General features: G+C 47.3%; 1 protein-coding gene across 1 annotated transcript in view; it reads right to left on the bottom strand.

The window, feature by feature from the left end:
- Window positions 1–5,466: 5,466 nt before the first annotated feature.
- Window positions 5,467–16,900, bottom strand: part of LOC130204767 (rho GTPase-activating protein SYDE1) — a 65,259-nt gene continuing 53,825 nt past the window's right edge. Inside the window, 3 exon segments of the mRNA XM_056431737.1 lie at window positions 5,467–6,947; window positions 7,180–7,443; window positions 8,146–8,518. Coding sequence (XP_056287712.1) covers window positions 6,760–6,947; window positions 7,180–7,443; window positions 8,146–8,518 — 825 coding nt within the window. The 3' untranslated portion in view covers window positions 5,467–6,759.

Below are 16,900 nucleotides of genomic sequence, written 5' to 3'. Positions count from 1 at the left end.
TGAAGGTCACATCCTGTTGGGGTCAAATGAAGGCCACAGCCTGTTGGGGTCAAATGAAGGTCACAGCCTGTTGGGGTCAAATGAAGGTCACATCCTGTTGTCAGAAGGTCACAGCCTGTTGGGGTCAAATGAAGGTCACAGCCTGCCTGTTGGGGTCAAATGAAGGTCACAGCCTGTTGGGGTCAAATGAAGGTCACAGCCTGTTGGGGTCAAATGAAGGTCACAGCCTGTTGGGGTCAAATGGGTCAAATGAAGGTCACAGCCTGTTGGGGTCAAATGAAGGTCACAGCCTGTTGGCGTCAAATGAAGGTCACAGCATGTTGGGCTCAAATGAAGGTCACAGCCTGTTGGCGTCAAATGAAGGTCAAATGAAGGCCGCAGCCTGTTGGGGTCAAATGAAGGTCACAGTCTGTTGGGGTCAAATGAAGGTCACAGTCTGTTGGAGTCAAATGAAGGTCACAGCCTGTTGGAGTCAAATGAAGGTCACAGCCTGTTGGGGTCAAATGAAGGTCACAGCCTGTTGGGGTCAAATGAAGGTCACAGCCTGTTGGGGTCAAATGAAGGTCACAGCCTGTTGGGGTCAAATGAAGGTCACAGTCTGTTGGGTTCAAATGAAGGTCAGTCTGTTGGGGTCAAATGAAGGTCACAGCCTGTTGGGGTCAAATGAAGGTCACAGCCTGTTGGGGTCAAATGAAGGTCACAGTTTGTTGGAGTCAAATGAAGGTCACAGCCTGTTGGGGTCAAATGAAGGCTGCAGCCTGTTGGGGTCAAATGAAGGTCACAGCCTGTTGGAGTCAAATGAAGGTCACAGTCTGTTGGGGTCAAATGAAGGTCACAGCCTGTTGGAGTCAAATGAAGGCTGCAGCCTGTTGGGGTCAAATGAAGGCTGCAGCCTGTTGGGGTCAAATGAAGGTCGCAGCCTGTTGGAGTCAAATGAAGGTCACAGCCTGTTGGGGTCAAATTAAGGTCACAGCATGTTGGGGTCAAATGAAGGTCACAGCCTGTTGGAGTCAAATGAAGGCCGCAGCCTGTTGGGGTCAAATGAAGGTCACAGCCTGTTGGGGTCAAATGAAGGTCACAGTCTGTTGGGGTCAAATGAAGGTCGCTGGGGTCAAATGAAGGTCACAGCCTGTTGGGGTCAAATGAAGGTCACAGCCTGTTGGGGTCAAATGAAGGTCACAGCCTGTTGGGGTCAAATGAAGGTCACAGCCTGTTGGAGTCAAATGAAGGTCACAGCCTGTTGGGGTCAAATGAAGGTCACAGCCTGTTGGTCAAATGAAGGTCACAGCCTGTTGAAATGAAGGTCACAGCCTGTTGGAGTCAAGCCTGTTGGGGTCAAATGAAGGTCACAGCCTGTTGGAGTCAAATGAAGGCTGCAGCCTGTTGGAGTCAAATTAAGGTCACAGCCTGTTGGGGTCAAATGAAGGTCACAGCCTGTTGGGGTCAAATGAAGGCTGCAGCCTGTTGGGGTCAAATGAAGGTCACAGCCTGTTGGGGTCAAATGAAGGTCGCAGCCTGTTGGGGTCAAATGAAGGTCACAGCCTGTTGGGGTCAAATGAAGGTCACAGCCTGTTGGGGTCAAATGAAGGCTGCAGCCTGTTGCAGCCTGTTGGGGTCAAATGAAGGTCACAGCCTGTTGGGGTCAAATGAAGGTCACAGCCTGTTGGGGTCAAATGAAGGTCACAGCCTGTTGGAGTCAAATGAAGGTCACAGCCTGTTGGGGTCAAATGAAGGTCACAGCCTGTTGGGGTCAAATGAAGGTCACAGCCTGTTGGGGTCAAATACAGCCTGTTGGGGTCAAATGAAGGTCAGCCTGTTGGTCAAATGAAGGTCACAGCCTGTTGGGGTCAAATAATGAAGGTCACAGCCTGTTGAGTCAAATGAAGGTCGGTCACAGCCTGTTGGGGTCAAATGAAGGCTGCAGCCTGTTGGGGTCAAATGAAGGTCACAGCCTGTTGGGGTCAAATGAAGGTCACAGCCTGTTGGGGTCAAATGAAGGTCCCAGCCTGTTGAGCCAAATGAAGGTCCCTGTTGGAGTCAAATGAAGGTCACAGCCTGTTGAAGGTCACAGCCTGTTGGGGTCAAATGAAGGTCACAGCCTGTTGGGGTCAAATGAAGGTCACAGCCTGTTGGGGTCACAGCCTGTTGCAAATGAAGGTCACAGCCTGTTGGGGTCAAATGAAGGTCAGCCTGTTGGAGTCAAATGAAGGTCACAGCCTGTTGTCAAATTTGTTGGAGTCAAATGAAGGTCACAGCCTGTTGGGCAGCCTGTTGGGGTCAAAATGAAGGTCACAGCCTGTTGAGTCAAATGAAGGCTGCAGCCTGTTGGAGTCAAATGAAGGTCACAGCCTGTTGGGGTCAAATGAAGGCTGCAGCCTGTTGGGGTCAAATAAGGTCACAGCCTGTTGAGTCAAATGAAGGCAAATGAAGGTCACAGCCTGTCAAATGAAGGTCACAGCCTGTAGGTCACAGCCTGTTGATGAAGGTCACAGCCTGTTGGGGTCAAATGAAGGTCACAGCCTGTTGAGGTCAAATGGTCAAATGAAGGTCACAGCTCAAATGAAGGTCACAGCCTGTTGGAGTCAAATGAGCAGCCTGTTGGAGTCAAATTAAGGTCACAGCCTGTTGGGGTCAAATGAAGGTCACAGCCTGTTGGGGTCAAATGAAGGTCACAGCCTGTTGGGGTCAAATGAACGTCGCAGCCTGTTGAGGTCAAATGAAGGTCACAGCCTGTTGAATGAAGGTCACAGCCTGTTGGGTCAAATGAAGGTCGCAGCCTGTTGGGGTCAAATGAAGGCTGCAGCCTGTTGGGGTCAAATGAAGGTCACAGCCTGTTGGAGTCAAATGAAGGCTGCAGCCTGTTGGAGTCAAATTAAGGTCACAGCCTGTTGGCAGCCTGTTGGGGTCAAATGAAGGTCAAATGAAGGCTGCAGCCTGTTGGAGTCAAATGAAGGTCACAGCCTGTTGGGGTCAAATGAAGGTCACAGCCTGTTGGGGTCAAATGAAGGCCGCAGCCTGTTGGGGTCAAATGAAGGTCACAGCCTGGGTCACAGCCTGTTGGAGTCAATTGAAGGTCACAGCCTGTTGGAGTCAAATGAAGGTCACAGCCTGTTGGAGTCAAATGAAGGTCACAGCCTGTTGGGGTCAAATGAAGGTCACAGCCTGTTGGGGTCAAATGAAGGTCGCAGCCTGTTGGGGTCAAATGAAGGGGGTCAAATGAAGGTCACAGCCTGTTGGGGTCAAATGAAGGTCACAGCCTGTTGGAGTCAAATGAAGGCTGCAGCCTGTTGGGGTCAAATGAAGGTCACAGCCTGTTGGGGTCAAATGAAGGTCACAGTGGAGTCAAATGATGAAGGTCACAGCCTGTTGGGGTCAAATGAAGGTCACAGTCTGTTGGGGTCAAATGAAGGTCACAGTTTGTTGGAGTCAAATGAAGGTCACAGCATGTTGGGGTCAAATGAAGGTCACAGCCTGTTGGAGTCAAATGAAGGCTGCAGCCTGTTGGGGTCAAATGAAGGTCACAGCCTGTTGGGTTCAAATGAAGGTCACAGCATGTTGGGGTCAAATGAAGGTCACAGCCTGTTGGAGTCAAATGAAGGCTGCAGCCTGTTGGGAGTTTGTTGAGTCAAATGAAGGTCACAGCACAGCCTGTTGGAGTCAAATGAAGGCTGCAGCCTGTTGGGGTCAAATGAAGGTCACAGCCTGTTGGGGTCAAATGAAGGTCACAGCCTGTTGGGGTCAAATGAAGGTCACAGTTTGTTGGAGTCAAATGAAGGTCAGTTTGTTGGGGTCAAATGAAGGTCACAGCCTGTTGGGGTCAAATGAAGGTCACAGCCTGTTGGAGTCAATTGAAGGTCACAGCCTGTTGGAGTCAAATGAAGGTCACAGCCTGTTGGAGGTCACAGCCTGTTGGGGTCAAATAGTCACAGCCTGTTGGGGTCAAATGAAGGTCGCAGCCTGTTGGGCAGCCTGTTGGGGTCAAATGAAGGTCACAGCCTGTTGGCTGCAGCCTGTTGGGGTCAAATGAAGGTCACAGCCTGTTGGAGTCAAATGAAGGCTGCAGCCTGTTGGAGTCAAATTAAGGTCACAGCCTGTTGGGGTCAAATGAAGGTCACAGCCTGTTGGGGTCAAATGAAGGTCACAGCCTGTTGGGGTCAAATGAAGGTCACAGCCTGTTGGCGTCAAATGAAGGTCCCAGCCTGTTGGGGTCAAATGAAGGTCGCAGCCTGTTGGCGTCAAATGAAGGTCCCAGCCTGTTGGGGTCAAATGAAGGTCACAGCCTGTTGGGGTCAAATGAAGGTCACAGCCTGTTGGGGTCAAATGAAGGTCGCAGCCTGTTGGGGTCAAATGAAGGCTGCAGCCTTCACAGCCTGTTGGGGTCAAATGAAGGTCACAGCCTGTTGGGGTCAAATGAAGGCCGCAGCCTGTTGGGGTCAAAGGGTCAAATGAAGGTCGCAGCCTGTTGAGGTCAAATGAGGTCCAGCCTGTTGGGGTCAAATGAAGGTCACAGCCTGTTGGGGCCAAATGAAGGTCTGGGGTCAAATGAAGGTCACAGCCTGTTGGGGTCAAATGAAGGTCACAGCCTGTTGGGGTCAAATGAAGGTCACAGCCTGTTGGGGTCAAATGAAGGTCACAGCCTGTTGGGTCAAATGAAGGTCACAGCCTGTTGGGGTCAAATGAAGGTCACAGCCTGTTGGGGTCAAATGAAGGTCACAGCCTGTTGGGGTCAAATGAAGGTCAGTCTGTTGGGGTCAAATGAAGGGTTGGGGTCAAATGAAGGTCACAGCCTGTTGACAAATGAAGGTCACAGCCTGTTGGGGTCAAATGAAGGTCACAGCCTGTTGGGGTCAAATGAAGGTCACAGTCTGTTGGGGTCAAATGAAGGTCACAGCCTGTTGGGGTCAAATGAAGGTCGTAGGGTTAGGAGCTAGAACATTCTACGTCACGTACATCTAGCTCTGCTTCTCATTCTTTTCTATATTTTAATTATTTTCTTTCTGCTGATACGCCCCATACAAGGGAAGCAGCCAATCAGAGCTCTGAGCTGCAAGGCGCTCACTGGCTCGGCCAATCAGAAGAATGCAAAGCGTAACGAGACGAGACTGTAGAGCCGAGGCAGGACTGACAGGAAGAATTTAGATAGGAATAAAAAGACTACAACATAAACTGTTGATTTAGACGTCATTATATACGTTAATTATATTACTATTATTTAGAGAATCTGACCAGAAACATGTTGACAGGTCACGTCAACAGGAAGTCATGTGACCTCATTATGAACAGATGCTTCATGTGAATCAGATAATCAATATCAATTATTGATACATTTCAGAATAAGAGTCTCACCTGCTGAGCGGTGGAGGCCTGAGCTCTGTCCCCTTCATGTGAAGATGAAGATGAAGCTTCAAACTGAACTTCTTCCTTTCACTCTTTTGCTTTTGATCAAACAGAAAATAAAACTCAGGCGACTACGAATGTGTTTAATGGTTTGGTTCAGACGGCGTGCTCCACCACTACCGTCAGGAACACCGTCAGGAACAGGATTATTATCCTCAATATATATATTTATAAATATAAATATAAATATAAATATATATATATATATATACAGAAATACTGTCAACAAACAAGAGCCAACCGTAAACAGAGAAACATCTTCATCGGTAACCCTGACGATGGCCTCCTTCACAACATCTCTGTACCGCGAACATACTGACGACCAGCAGGGGTAGAGAACCAGTTACAGGACCAGCAGGGGTAGAGAACCAGTTACAGGACCAGCTGGGGTAGAGAACCAGTTACAGGACCAGCTGGGGTAGAGAACCAGTTACAGGACCAGCTGGGGTAGAGAACCAGTTACAGGACCAGCTGGGGTAGAGAACCAGTTACAGGACCAGCAGGGGTAGAGAACCAGTTACAGGACCAGCAGGGGTAGAGAACCAGTTACAGGACCAGCTGGGGTAGAGAACCAGTTACAGGACCAGCTGGGGTAGAGAACCAGTTACAGGACCAGCAGGGGTAGAGAACCAGTTACAGGACCAGCTGGGGTAGAGAACCAGTTACAGGACCAGCAGGGGGTAGAGAACCAGTTACAGGACCAGCAGGGGTAGAGAACCAGTTACAGGACCAGCTGGGGTAGAGAACCAGTTACAGGACCAGCTGGGGTAGAGAACCAGTTACAGGACCAGCAGGGGTAGAGAACCAGTTACAGGACCAGCTGGGGTAGAGAACCAGTTACAGGACCAGCAGGGGGTAGAGAACCAGTTACAGGACCAGCAGGGGTAGAGAACCAGTTACAGGACCAGCAGGGGTAGAGAACCAGTTACAGGACCAGCTGGGGTAGAGAACCAGTTACAGGACCAGCAGGGGTAGAGAACCAGTTACAGGACCAGCTGGGGTAGAGAACCAGTTACAGGACCAGCTGGGGTAGAGAACCAGTTACAGGACCAGCAGGGGTAGAGAACCAGTTACAGGACCAGCTGGGGTAGAGAACCAGTTACAGGACCAGCAGGGGTAGAGAACCAGTTACAGGACCAGCTGCGGAGTCTAGAACCCTGCAGGACTACATCATGGACTGTGGAGTCCTCATTGGCTAGTGGTCTGAAGGAGCAGAACAATGAGCTGCTCCACAAGGAGAAAGTATGGCTTAAGCACCAGGATCCAGCAGGATCCACCAGGATCCAGCAGGATGCTGCCCTGACCCCCAGAACCAGAACAGGGTCCAGGTCTCCCTCCAGACCCCCAGGAGGAGGACCTGGTCTACAGGCAGACGTGGCTCTGCTGGGCCAGCTCTCGGTCCAGGTCCAGGATCAGAGTGTCGAAGTCTTTCAGGCTGAGTCGGCAGTTAAAGGGAGCGTCAAAGTCCATCAGCTGGTCCACGTACAGACCTCCTCCTCCTCCTCCTCCGGACCACACCTCCTTCTTCTCCTCCTCTTCATCCCCACTGCCTGAAACGGCAACAAGAAGGAGGTCAGAGGACAAGAAGGGTTCTTCAGTCAGACTGTGGGGGGGTGAAGAAGACGTGGATATGATGAAGACGTGGATATGATGAAGACGTGGATATGATGAAGATGTGGATATGATGAAGACGTTTATATGATGAAGACGTGGATATGATGAAGATGTGGATATGATGAAGATGTGGATATGATGAAGACGTGGATATGATGAAGAGTTTACCTGCCACCTCGTCGTAGTCGGCCTCCTCTCCGGCCTCCGGGCCACAGACGCTCCAGTCTCCTGCGTAGCGGTTGATTGGTGGAGGGCTCTCCAGCCGGGCCAGGCCCCGCCCCCGTCGGGACACCACCACCTCCCTCTGAGGGCTCACAGCCAATCGCAGCGCAGGAGGCCAGTCCTGCTGTTCTCGAGGGTCCTGGTCCAGGGCGGGGGTGGGGGAGGGGGAGGGGGCGGGGAGGTCGTCTGCTGGGAATCGATGACTCGGCACTGAGGAGGAAAACATGGGACATGTCTCACCTGCCTCAGAGCATGTCTCACCTGCCTCAGAGCATGTCTCACCTGCCTCAGAGCATGTCTCACCTGCCTCAGAGCATGTCTCAGCTGCCTCAGAGCATGTCTCACCTGCCTCAGAGCATGTCTCACCTGCCTCAGAGCATGTCTCAGCTGCCTCAGAGCATGTCTCAGCTGCCTCAGAGCATGTCTCACCTGCCTCAGAGCATGTCTCAGCTGCCTCAGAGCATGTCTCACCTGCCTCAGAGCATGTCTCACCTGCCACAGAGCATGTCTCACCTGCCTCAGAGCATGTCTCACCTGCCTCAGAGCATGTCTCACCTGCCTCAGAGCATGTCTCACCTGCCACAGAGCATGTCTCACCTGCCTCAGAGCATGTCTCACCTGCCTCAGAGCATGTCTCACCTGCCTCAGAGCATGTCTCACCTGCCTCAGAGCATGTCTCACCTGCCACAGAGCATGTCTCACCTGCCTCAGAGCATGTCTCACCTGCCTCAGAGCATGTCTCACCTGCCTCAGAGCATGTCTCAGCTGCCTCAGAGCATGTCTCACCTGCCTCAGAGCATGTCTCACCTGCCTCAGAGCATGTCTCACCTGCCTCAGAGCATGTCTCACCTGCCTCAGAGCATGTCTCACCTGCCTCAGAGCATGTCTCACCTGCCTCAGAGCATGTCTCACCTGGCCACAGCTGCAGCAGGTAGTGTAAGGCCTCAATGTGTCGTTTGAAGTCCACCGCACTCGCCATCTCTTCACTGGAACTGAATCCCTTCCCTCCCCCTCCCCCTCCCCCTCCTCCTCCTCCTCCTCCCCTCCAGGCCTCCTGGGTCGGGGTGAGCAGCACCGGGCCGAAGCAGACGGCGAGGTTCTGGTGCGTCATCCTGTTGGAGGAGCTGAGGGACGCCACCAGGCTGAGGTGGTCCAGCAGGAGAGCCAGCGTGGCCTGGAGAGCAGAGAGGGGTGTTCTGGGTAATCCTACAGAGAGGGGTGTTCTGGGTAATCGGAGGTGAACATAGCTCAGCGCTACATGGACGTGTCGACAGAGAAAAAGCTTCTGTCAAGTTTTTAAGACACAAAAGATTAAATCTCTACATGTTGAAGAAACTATTTCACTGACGGTGAGACACAAAGACACAAAGACATAAAGACACAAGGACATGAAGACACAAAGACACAAGGACATGAAGACACAAAGACACAAGGACATGAAGACACAAAGACATGAAGACATGACGACACAAAGACACAAGGACATGATGACACAAAGACATGAAGACACAAGGACATGAAGACACAAAGACATGAAGACATAAAGACACAAGGACATGAAGACATAAAGACATGATGACATGAAGACATGAAGACACAGAGACATGAAGACACGATGACATGAAGACATGAAGACATGAAGACATAAGGACATGAAGACATAAAGACATAAGGACATGAAGACACAAAGACATGAAGACATGAAGACACAAGGACATGAAGACACAAAGACATGAAGACATGACGACACAAAGACACAAGGACATGACGACATGAAGACACAAGGACATGAAGACACAAAGACATGAAGACATAAAGACACAAGGACATGAAGACATAAAGACATGAAGACACAAGGACATGAAGACACAAAGACATGAAGACACAAGGACATGAAGACATAAAGACACAAGGACATGAAGACACAAGACACACAAGGACAGAAGACACAAGAGACATGAAGACAAGGACATGAAGACATGAAGACACAAAGACATGAAGACACAAGGACATGAAGACACAAAGACATGAAGACATAAAGACACAAGGACATGAAGACATAAAGACATGAAGACACAAGGACATGAAGACACAAAGACATGAAGACACAAGGACATGAAGACATAAAGACACAAGGACATGAAGACACAAAGACATGAAGACATAAAGACATGAAGACACAAGGACATGAAGACATAAAGACATGAAGACATAAAGACACAAGGACATGAAGACACAAAGACACGAAGACATGAAGACACAAAGACATGAAGACACAAAGACATGAAGACATGAAGACACAAAGACATGAAGACACAAAGACATGAAGACACAAGGACATGAAGACACACGGACACAAAGACATGAAGAGACAAGGACACACAGACACGAAGACATAAAGACACAAAGACACAAGGACCCAAAGACATGAAGACACAAAGACATGAAGACATAAAGACACAAGGACATGAAGACACAAAGACATGAAGACATGAAGACACAAAGACATGACGACACAAAGACATAAAGACACAAGGACATGAAGACACAAGGACATGAAGACACAAGGACACAAAGACACAAAGACACACGGACACAAAGACATGAAGACACAAGGACACAAAGACATGAAGACACACGGACACAAAGACATGAAGACACAAGGACACAAAGACATGAAGACACAAAGACACAAGGACATGAAGACACAAATACATGAATACACAAAGACATGAAGACACAAGGACATGAAGACACAAATACATGAAGACACAAAGACATGAAGACACAAGGACACGAAGGCATAAAGACACAAAGACACAAGGACATGAAGACATGAAGACACAAGGACACAAAGACACAAGGACACAAAGACACAAAGGCATGAAGACACAAGGACACAAAGACACGAAGACATAAAGACATGAAGACACAAGGACATGAAGACATAAAGACACAAGGACATGAAGACACAAAGACATAAAGACACAAAGACATGAAGACACACGGACACAAAGACATGAAGACACAAGGACACAAAGACATGAAGAGACAAGGACACAAATACACGAAGACACAAGGACCCAAAGACATGAAGACATAAAGACACAAGGACATGAAGACACAAAGACATGAAGACACAAAGACATGAAGACATAAAGACATGAAGACACAAAGACATGAAGACATAAAGACATGAAGACACAAAGACATGAAGACATAAAGACATGAAGACACAAAGACACACGGACACAAAGACATGAAGACACAAGGACATGAAGACACAAATACATGAAGGCACAAAGACATGAAGACACAAGGACATAAAGACACAAATACATGAAGACACAAAGACATGAAGACACAAATACATGAATACACAAAGACATGAAGACACAAAGACACAAGGACATGAAGACACAAGGACACGAAGACACAAAGACACAAGGACATGAAAACACAAAGACATGAAGACACGAAGACACAAAGACAGGAAGACACAAAGACACAAGGACACAAGGACATGAAGACACAAATACATGAATACACAAAGACATGAAGACACAAAGACATGAAGACACAAGGACATGAAGACACAAATACATGAATACACAAAGACATGAAGACACAAGGACATGAAGACACATAGACATTAAGACACAAGGACATGAAGACACAAAGACACAAGGACATGAAGACATGAAGACACAAGGACACAAATACATGAAAACACAAAGACATGAAGACAAGAAGACACAAAGACATGAAGGCATAAGGACATGAAGACACAAGGACACAAGGACATGAAGACACAAAGACAAAAAGACACAAGGACATGAAGACACAAAGACATGAAGACATAAAGACACAAGGACATGAAGACACAAAGACATGAAGACACAAAGACATGATGACATGAAGACACAGAGACATGAAGACACAGACATGAAGACATAAAGACATGAAGACACAAGGACACAAAGACATGAAGACACAAAGACATAAGGACATGAAGACACAAAGACATGAAGACACAAGGACACAAAGACATGAAGACACAAGGACACAAAGACATGAAGACACAAAGACATGAAGACACACAGACACAAAGACATGAAGACACACAGACACAAAGACACGAAGACACAAGGACCCAAAGACATGAAGACACATACATGAAGACACAAGGACATGAAGACACATAGACATGAAGACACACAGACATGAAGACATAAAGACATGAAGACACAAGGACCCAAAGACATGAAGACACAAAGACATAAAGACACAAGGACATGAAGACAAAGACATAAAGACATGAAGACACAAAGACATGAAGACACAAATACATGAAGACACGAAGACACAAGGACACAAAGACATGAAGAGACACAAGAACACAAGGACATGAAGACACAAATACATGAAGATACAAAGACATAAAGACACAAAGACATGAAGACACAGGGATACATGAAGACAAAGACACAAAAGACACATGAAGACATGAAAAGACAAGGACATGAAGACACAAGACATGAAGACACGAAGACATAAAGACATGAAGACACAGGAGACATGAAGACGACATGAAGAGCACAAATACATGAAGACATGCAAAGATACAGGAAGACATAAAGACACAAGACATGAAGATATTGGCGAAGACACAAAGACATGAGACATGAAGACATGAGCACAAAGACATGAAGACACAAAGACATGGATAGACACGAAGACATGAAGACGGACACACAAAGACATGAAGACACAAGGACTACAAGACATGAAGACACAAAGACACACAAGACACGAAGACACAAAGACACGCATACAAGACACAAAGACCGATATGAAGACACAACAGACACAAAGACATGAAGACACAAAGTGACATGAAGACACAACATGAGACACAAGACAGCGACACAAGACACAAGGACACAAAGACATGAAGACACAAAGACACCGATTACAAGACAGAACACACAAAGACATGAAGATGCTGGACAAAGACACAAATACATGAATACACAAAGACATGGCAGAAAGACGACACAAAGACATGAAGACACAAAGACATGAAGACAGACATGAAGACACAAGGACATGAAGACACAAAGACATGAATAAAGACATGAACGCACAGACATTGCGACATGAAGACAATACACGAAGACATCATGACACAAGACATGAAGACATGAAGACAGGATGGCTGCGACAGTGATATGAAGACATGAAGACACAATGACATGAAGGCACAAAGACATGAAGACACAAAGACATGAAGACATTGAAGACATGAAGACAGACACAAAGACGATGACATTGAAGACATGAAGACACAAGGACATGAAGACACAAATACATGAGTGTCCTTGTGTCTTCATGTCTTTGTGTCCTTGTGTCTTCATGTCTTTGTGTCTTCATGTCTTTGTGTCCTTGTGTCTTCATGTCTTTGTGTCTTCATGTCCTTGTGTCTTAATGTCTTCATGTCTTTGGGTCCTTGTGTCTTCGTGTCTTTGTGTCTGTGTGTCTTCGTGTCTTTGTGTCTGTGTGTCTTCATGTCTTTGTGTCTTCATGTCTTTGTGTCCTTGTGTATTTGTGTCTTCATGTCTGTGTCTTCATGTCTTTGTGTCCGTGTGTCTTCATGTCTTTGTGTCTTCATGTCTCTGTCCTTGTGTCTTTGTGTCTTCATGTCTTTGTGTCCTTGTGTATTTGTGTCTTCATGTCTTTGTGTCTTCATGTCTTTGGGTCCTTGTGTCTTTGTGTCCTTGTGTCTTCATGTCTTTGTGTCCTTGTCTTTGTGTCTTAATGTCTTTGGGTCCTTGTGTCTTTGTGTCTTCATGTCTTTATGTCTTCGTGTCTCTTCATGTCTTTGTGTCCTTGTGTCTTCATGTCTTTGTGTCCGTGTGTCTTCATGTCTTTGTGTCCTTGTGTCTTCATGTCCTTGTGTCTTTTTGTCTTCATGTCTTCATGTCTTTGTGTCTTCATGTCCTTGTGTCTTCGTGTCCTTGTGTCTTCATGTCCTTGTGTCTTCATGTATTTGTGTCTTCATGTCCTTGTGTCTTCATGTCTTTGTGCCTTCATGTCTTTGTGTATTCATGTATTTGTGTCTTCATGTCCTTGTGTCTTCATGTCTTTGTGTCCTTGTGTCTTTGTGTCTTCGTGTCCTTGTGTCTTCATGTCCTTGTGTCTTTGTGTCTTGGTGTCCTTGTGTCTTCATGTCTTTGTGTCCTTGTGTCTTCATGTCTTTGCGTCTTCATGTCTTTGTGCCTTCATGTCTTTGTGTATTCATGTATTTGTGTCTTCATGTCCTTGTGTCTTCATGTCTTTGTGTCCGTGTGTCTTTGTGTCTTCATGTCTTTGTGTCCGTGTGTCTTCATGTCCTTGTGTCTTTATGTCTTCATGTCTTTGTGTCTTCGTGTCTTCATGTCTTAATGTATTTGTGTCTTCATGTCTTTATGTCTTCATGTCCTTGTGTCTTCATGTCCTTGTGTCTTTGTGTCTTCATGTCCTTGTGTCTTCATGTCCTTGTGTCTTCATGTCTTTGTGTCTTCATGTCTTTGTGTCTTCATGTCCTTATGTATTCATGTCTTTGTGTCTTCATGTCTTCGTGTCCTTGTGTCTTCATGTCCTTGTGTCTTTATGTCCTTGTGTCTTCATGTCCAGCCCCTTGATATGCTGCTATAGGCTTATAGCTGCCGGGGGACGTTTTAGGATGCACTGAGTACCTATCTCCTCTTTTTTCTCTCCTTAAGGATGAATTTTCATCTCTCAATCACACGTTACTAACTCTGCTTTCTCCCCGGAAGTCCTTTTGACTTTCGTCTCATGGGGTCATCGGACCCTATGAGACGGCATAGATCTATCTGCCTGATGGATCGCCTGGGTCGTGGAATTCCTGCTCATGACTACGCCACTGTCCTGTTGAGACTCACCACTCCTCCTCCCCACCGCCATCTGCCTGATGGATCGTGGAGGTCTCCATCGTGGAATATGCCTACTATGAACTATTCATACACTCTGTCATATTCATTGAATGTATTTTAACTCTAAATCTGTCCTTCTGTACACATTACATCTATTGCATCTGTCCATCCTAGGAGAGGGATCCTCCTCTGTTGCTCTCCTCCAGGTTTCTTCCCATTTTTTCCCCCTGAAGGGTTATTTGGGAGTTTTTCCTGGTCCGATGTGAGGTTTTGGGGCAGGGATGTCTATGTGTACAGATTGTAAAGCACTCCGAGACAAATTTGTAATTTGTGAAATTGGGCTATACAAATAAACTGAATTGAATTGAATTGAATGTCCTTAGGACACAAAGACATGAAAACATAAGGACATGAAGACACAAGGACACAAAGACACAAGGACAGACACAAGGACACAAAGACATGAAGACACAAATAAATGAGTGTCCTTGTGTCTTCATGTCTTCGTGTCCTTGTGTCTTCATGTCTTTGGGTCCTTGTGTCTGTGTCTTAATGTCTTCATGTCTTTGGGTCCTTGTGTCTTCATGTCTTCGTGTCTGTGTGTCCTTGTGTCTTTGTCTCTTCATGTCTTTGTGTCATTGTGTCTTCATGTCTTTGTGTCCTTGTGTCTGTGTCTTCATGTCTTTGTGTCCGTGTGTCTTCATGTCTTTGTGTCCTTGTGTCTTCATGTCTTTGTGTTCTTGTGTCTTCATGTCTTTGTGTCCTTGTGTCTTCATGTCTTTGTGTCTTCATGTCTTTGTGTCCTTGTGTCTTCATGTCTTTGGGTCCTTGTGTCTTCATGTCTTTGTGTCCTTGTGTCTTCATGTCTTTGTCTTTGTGTCTTAATGTCTTCATGTCTTTGGGTCCTTGTGTCTTCATGTCTTCATGTCTTTGTGTCCTAGTGTCTTCATGTATTTGTGTCCTTGTGTCTTCATGTCTTTGTGTCTTCATGTCCTTGTGTCTTCATGTCTTCGTGTCTTTGTCTTTGTCCATGCTTAGCTTGTGCTGTCCTTTTGCTTTTGCCGTGCCATGTTTTTGGGCCCTGTTTTTGGCCATGCTCGTGCCGGCCAGTTTTTTTAAAACCGTGCCATGTCTTGGCCTTTTTCGGGGTCCGGCCTTTTTTCTTCCCTTGTGGGCCCCCGGGTTCCCTTTTTTTCAAGCTTTTGGGCCTTTTTCCATGCTGGTTTCATGTCCGTGCCCATGTCTTGTGAACCGAGGCCGTTGTGTCTTCCCGCTTCTTGGGCTTTGTTCCTTCATGCCCTTTGTTTTCCGGTTTCTTCATGTCCCTTTGTCCTTTTTGCTTTGCCCCTTGTGTCTGTTTTCACTAAGATTTGGTTTCCTGTCTTATTCTCATGTCTTGTGCCCTTTTTCCTGTGTTTTGTGTCTTCATGTTGTGTTTAAAGTCTTGGCTTCATGCTTTGGCCAAAATGCTTGGCCTGTCCTTTGTTTCATGTCTTTGGGGTCTTCATGTCTTTGGCCTTGTCTTCATGCCTTGTCTTTTGTCCTTTTGTCTTCATGTCCGGGGGTTTTTTTTGCTGCTGGCTTAAGCCGGGGGCCCGGGTGCACGGCATGAAGCCCTTTTTTTCTGTCTTTGTTTCTTTTTTTCTCATGCTTTTTGCTTCTGTCCTTGTGCTTTGTCTTCATGCTGGTGCCTGCTCTGCTGTGGTTTGCTTGTGAAACTTTGCCATGTCCTTTTTTGGTCTTCTTCCGCCTCTTGTGTGTCTGGAGGGGCTTCATTTCCCGGGGAAATGCTTTTTATGCTTTTCTCCTTTTTGTCTATGTCTTGGAAAGTTTTTTCCATGTCTTCTGTCATTCTCTTGCTCTGTCTCCTGTTCTTTGTGTCCTCCAGTTTTTTTCATTTTTTTTCCCCTGAAAGCTTCTGTTTTTCCTTGGCATGTGGGTCTTTGCAGTGTCTATGCAGATTTTTCTTCAGCAAATTTTGTTTTGTTTTTTTTTGGCTTCATTTCCCCGTTTATTTGTTAAAGCCTTTGGACAAAAGTGTTTCTTTTGTTTGTGTCTTCATGCCCTGTTTTGCACAAAGCTTTTGTCTTCTGCCATGTCTTTTGTCTTCATGCCGGCTTCATGATTTTTGGCCTGCCAGCTTTGGGCCTGGCTCAGCTTTTGGCTGGGCCTGTCTTTTGCCCTGTCTTGGTCCGGTGTCCATGTCTTTGTCTTGGCTTTGGCCATGCCGGCTGGCTCATGCCCGGCCTGGCCATGTCTGCTTTTTTCCAGCTGGCCGGCCGTTTTGGCCAGCCCGGCCTTTTTTTCTTAGTTTTTGGCTTTGGCCAAAAAAATTTTTTGGCCACGGCCAGCTGGGCAAGCCAGCCAGCTATTCTTTTTTGGCTAGCCGGAAGGGCCCCGCTTTGGGGCCGCCCGGCCAGCTTTGGCCCGGCCAGCGGCGGCCAGCTAGCCTCCAGCCAGCCCGGGCCAGCCCATGGCCCGGGCCCTGCCAGCTTTGGCCAGGCCGGGGCCAAGCTTTGGCCCAGCGGCCGCTTAGCCTACATAAGCCGGCTAGACCCTGTGGCCCATGCTTTCTGCCAGCCCGCCTGCTTTGCCGGCCGCTTGGCTCTTCAGCCGGCCAAACCCTGGCCCGCCCGGCCATGCTTGCACGGCCCTGGAAAGTCCTGTGGCCAAACTGGGACCAAAAAAAAGGCCCAAAAAAAACCAAGGCTGGTCCCATGAAACGCCCGGCC

The sequence above is a fragment of the Pseudoliparis swirei genome, chromosome 14 (genome assembly GCF_029220125.1).
Source record: "Pseudoliparis swirei isolate HS2019 ecotype Mariana Trench chromosome 14, NWPU_hadal_v1, whole genome shotgun sequence".
In the NCBI taxonomy this organism is placed as follows: Eukaryota; Metazoa; Chordata; class Actinopteri; order Perciformes; family Liparidae; genus Pseudoliparis; species Pseudoliparis swirei.
This window is presented reverse-complemented; position numbering and strand designations above follow the sequence as displayed.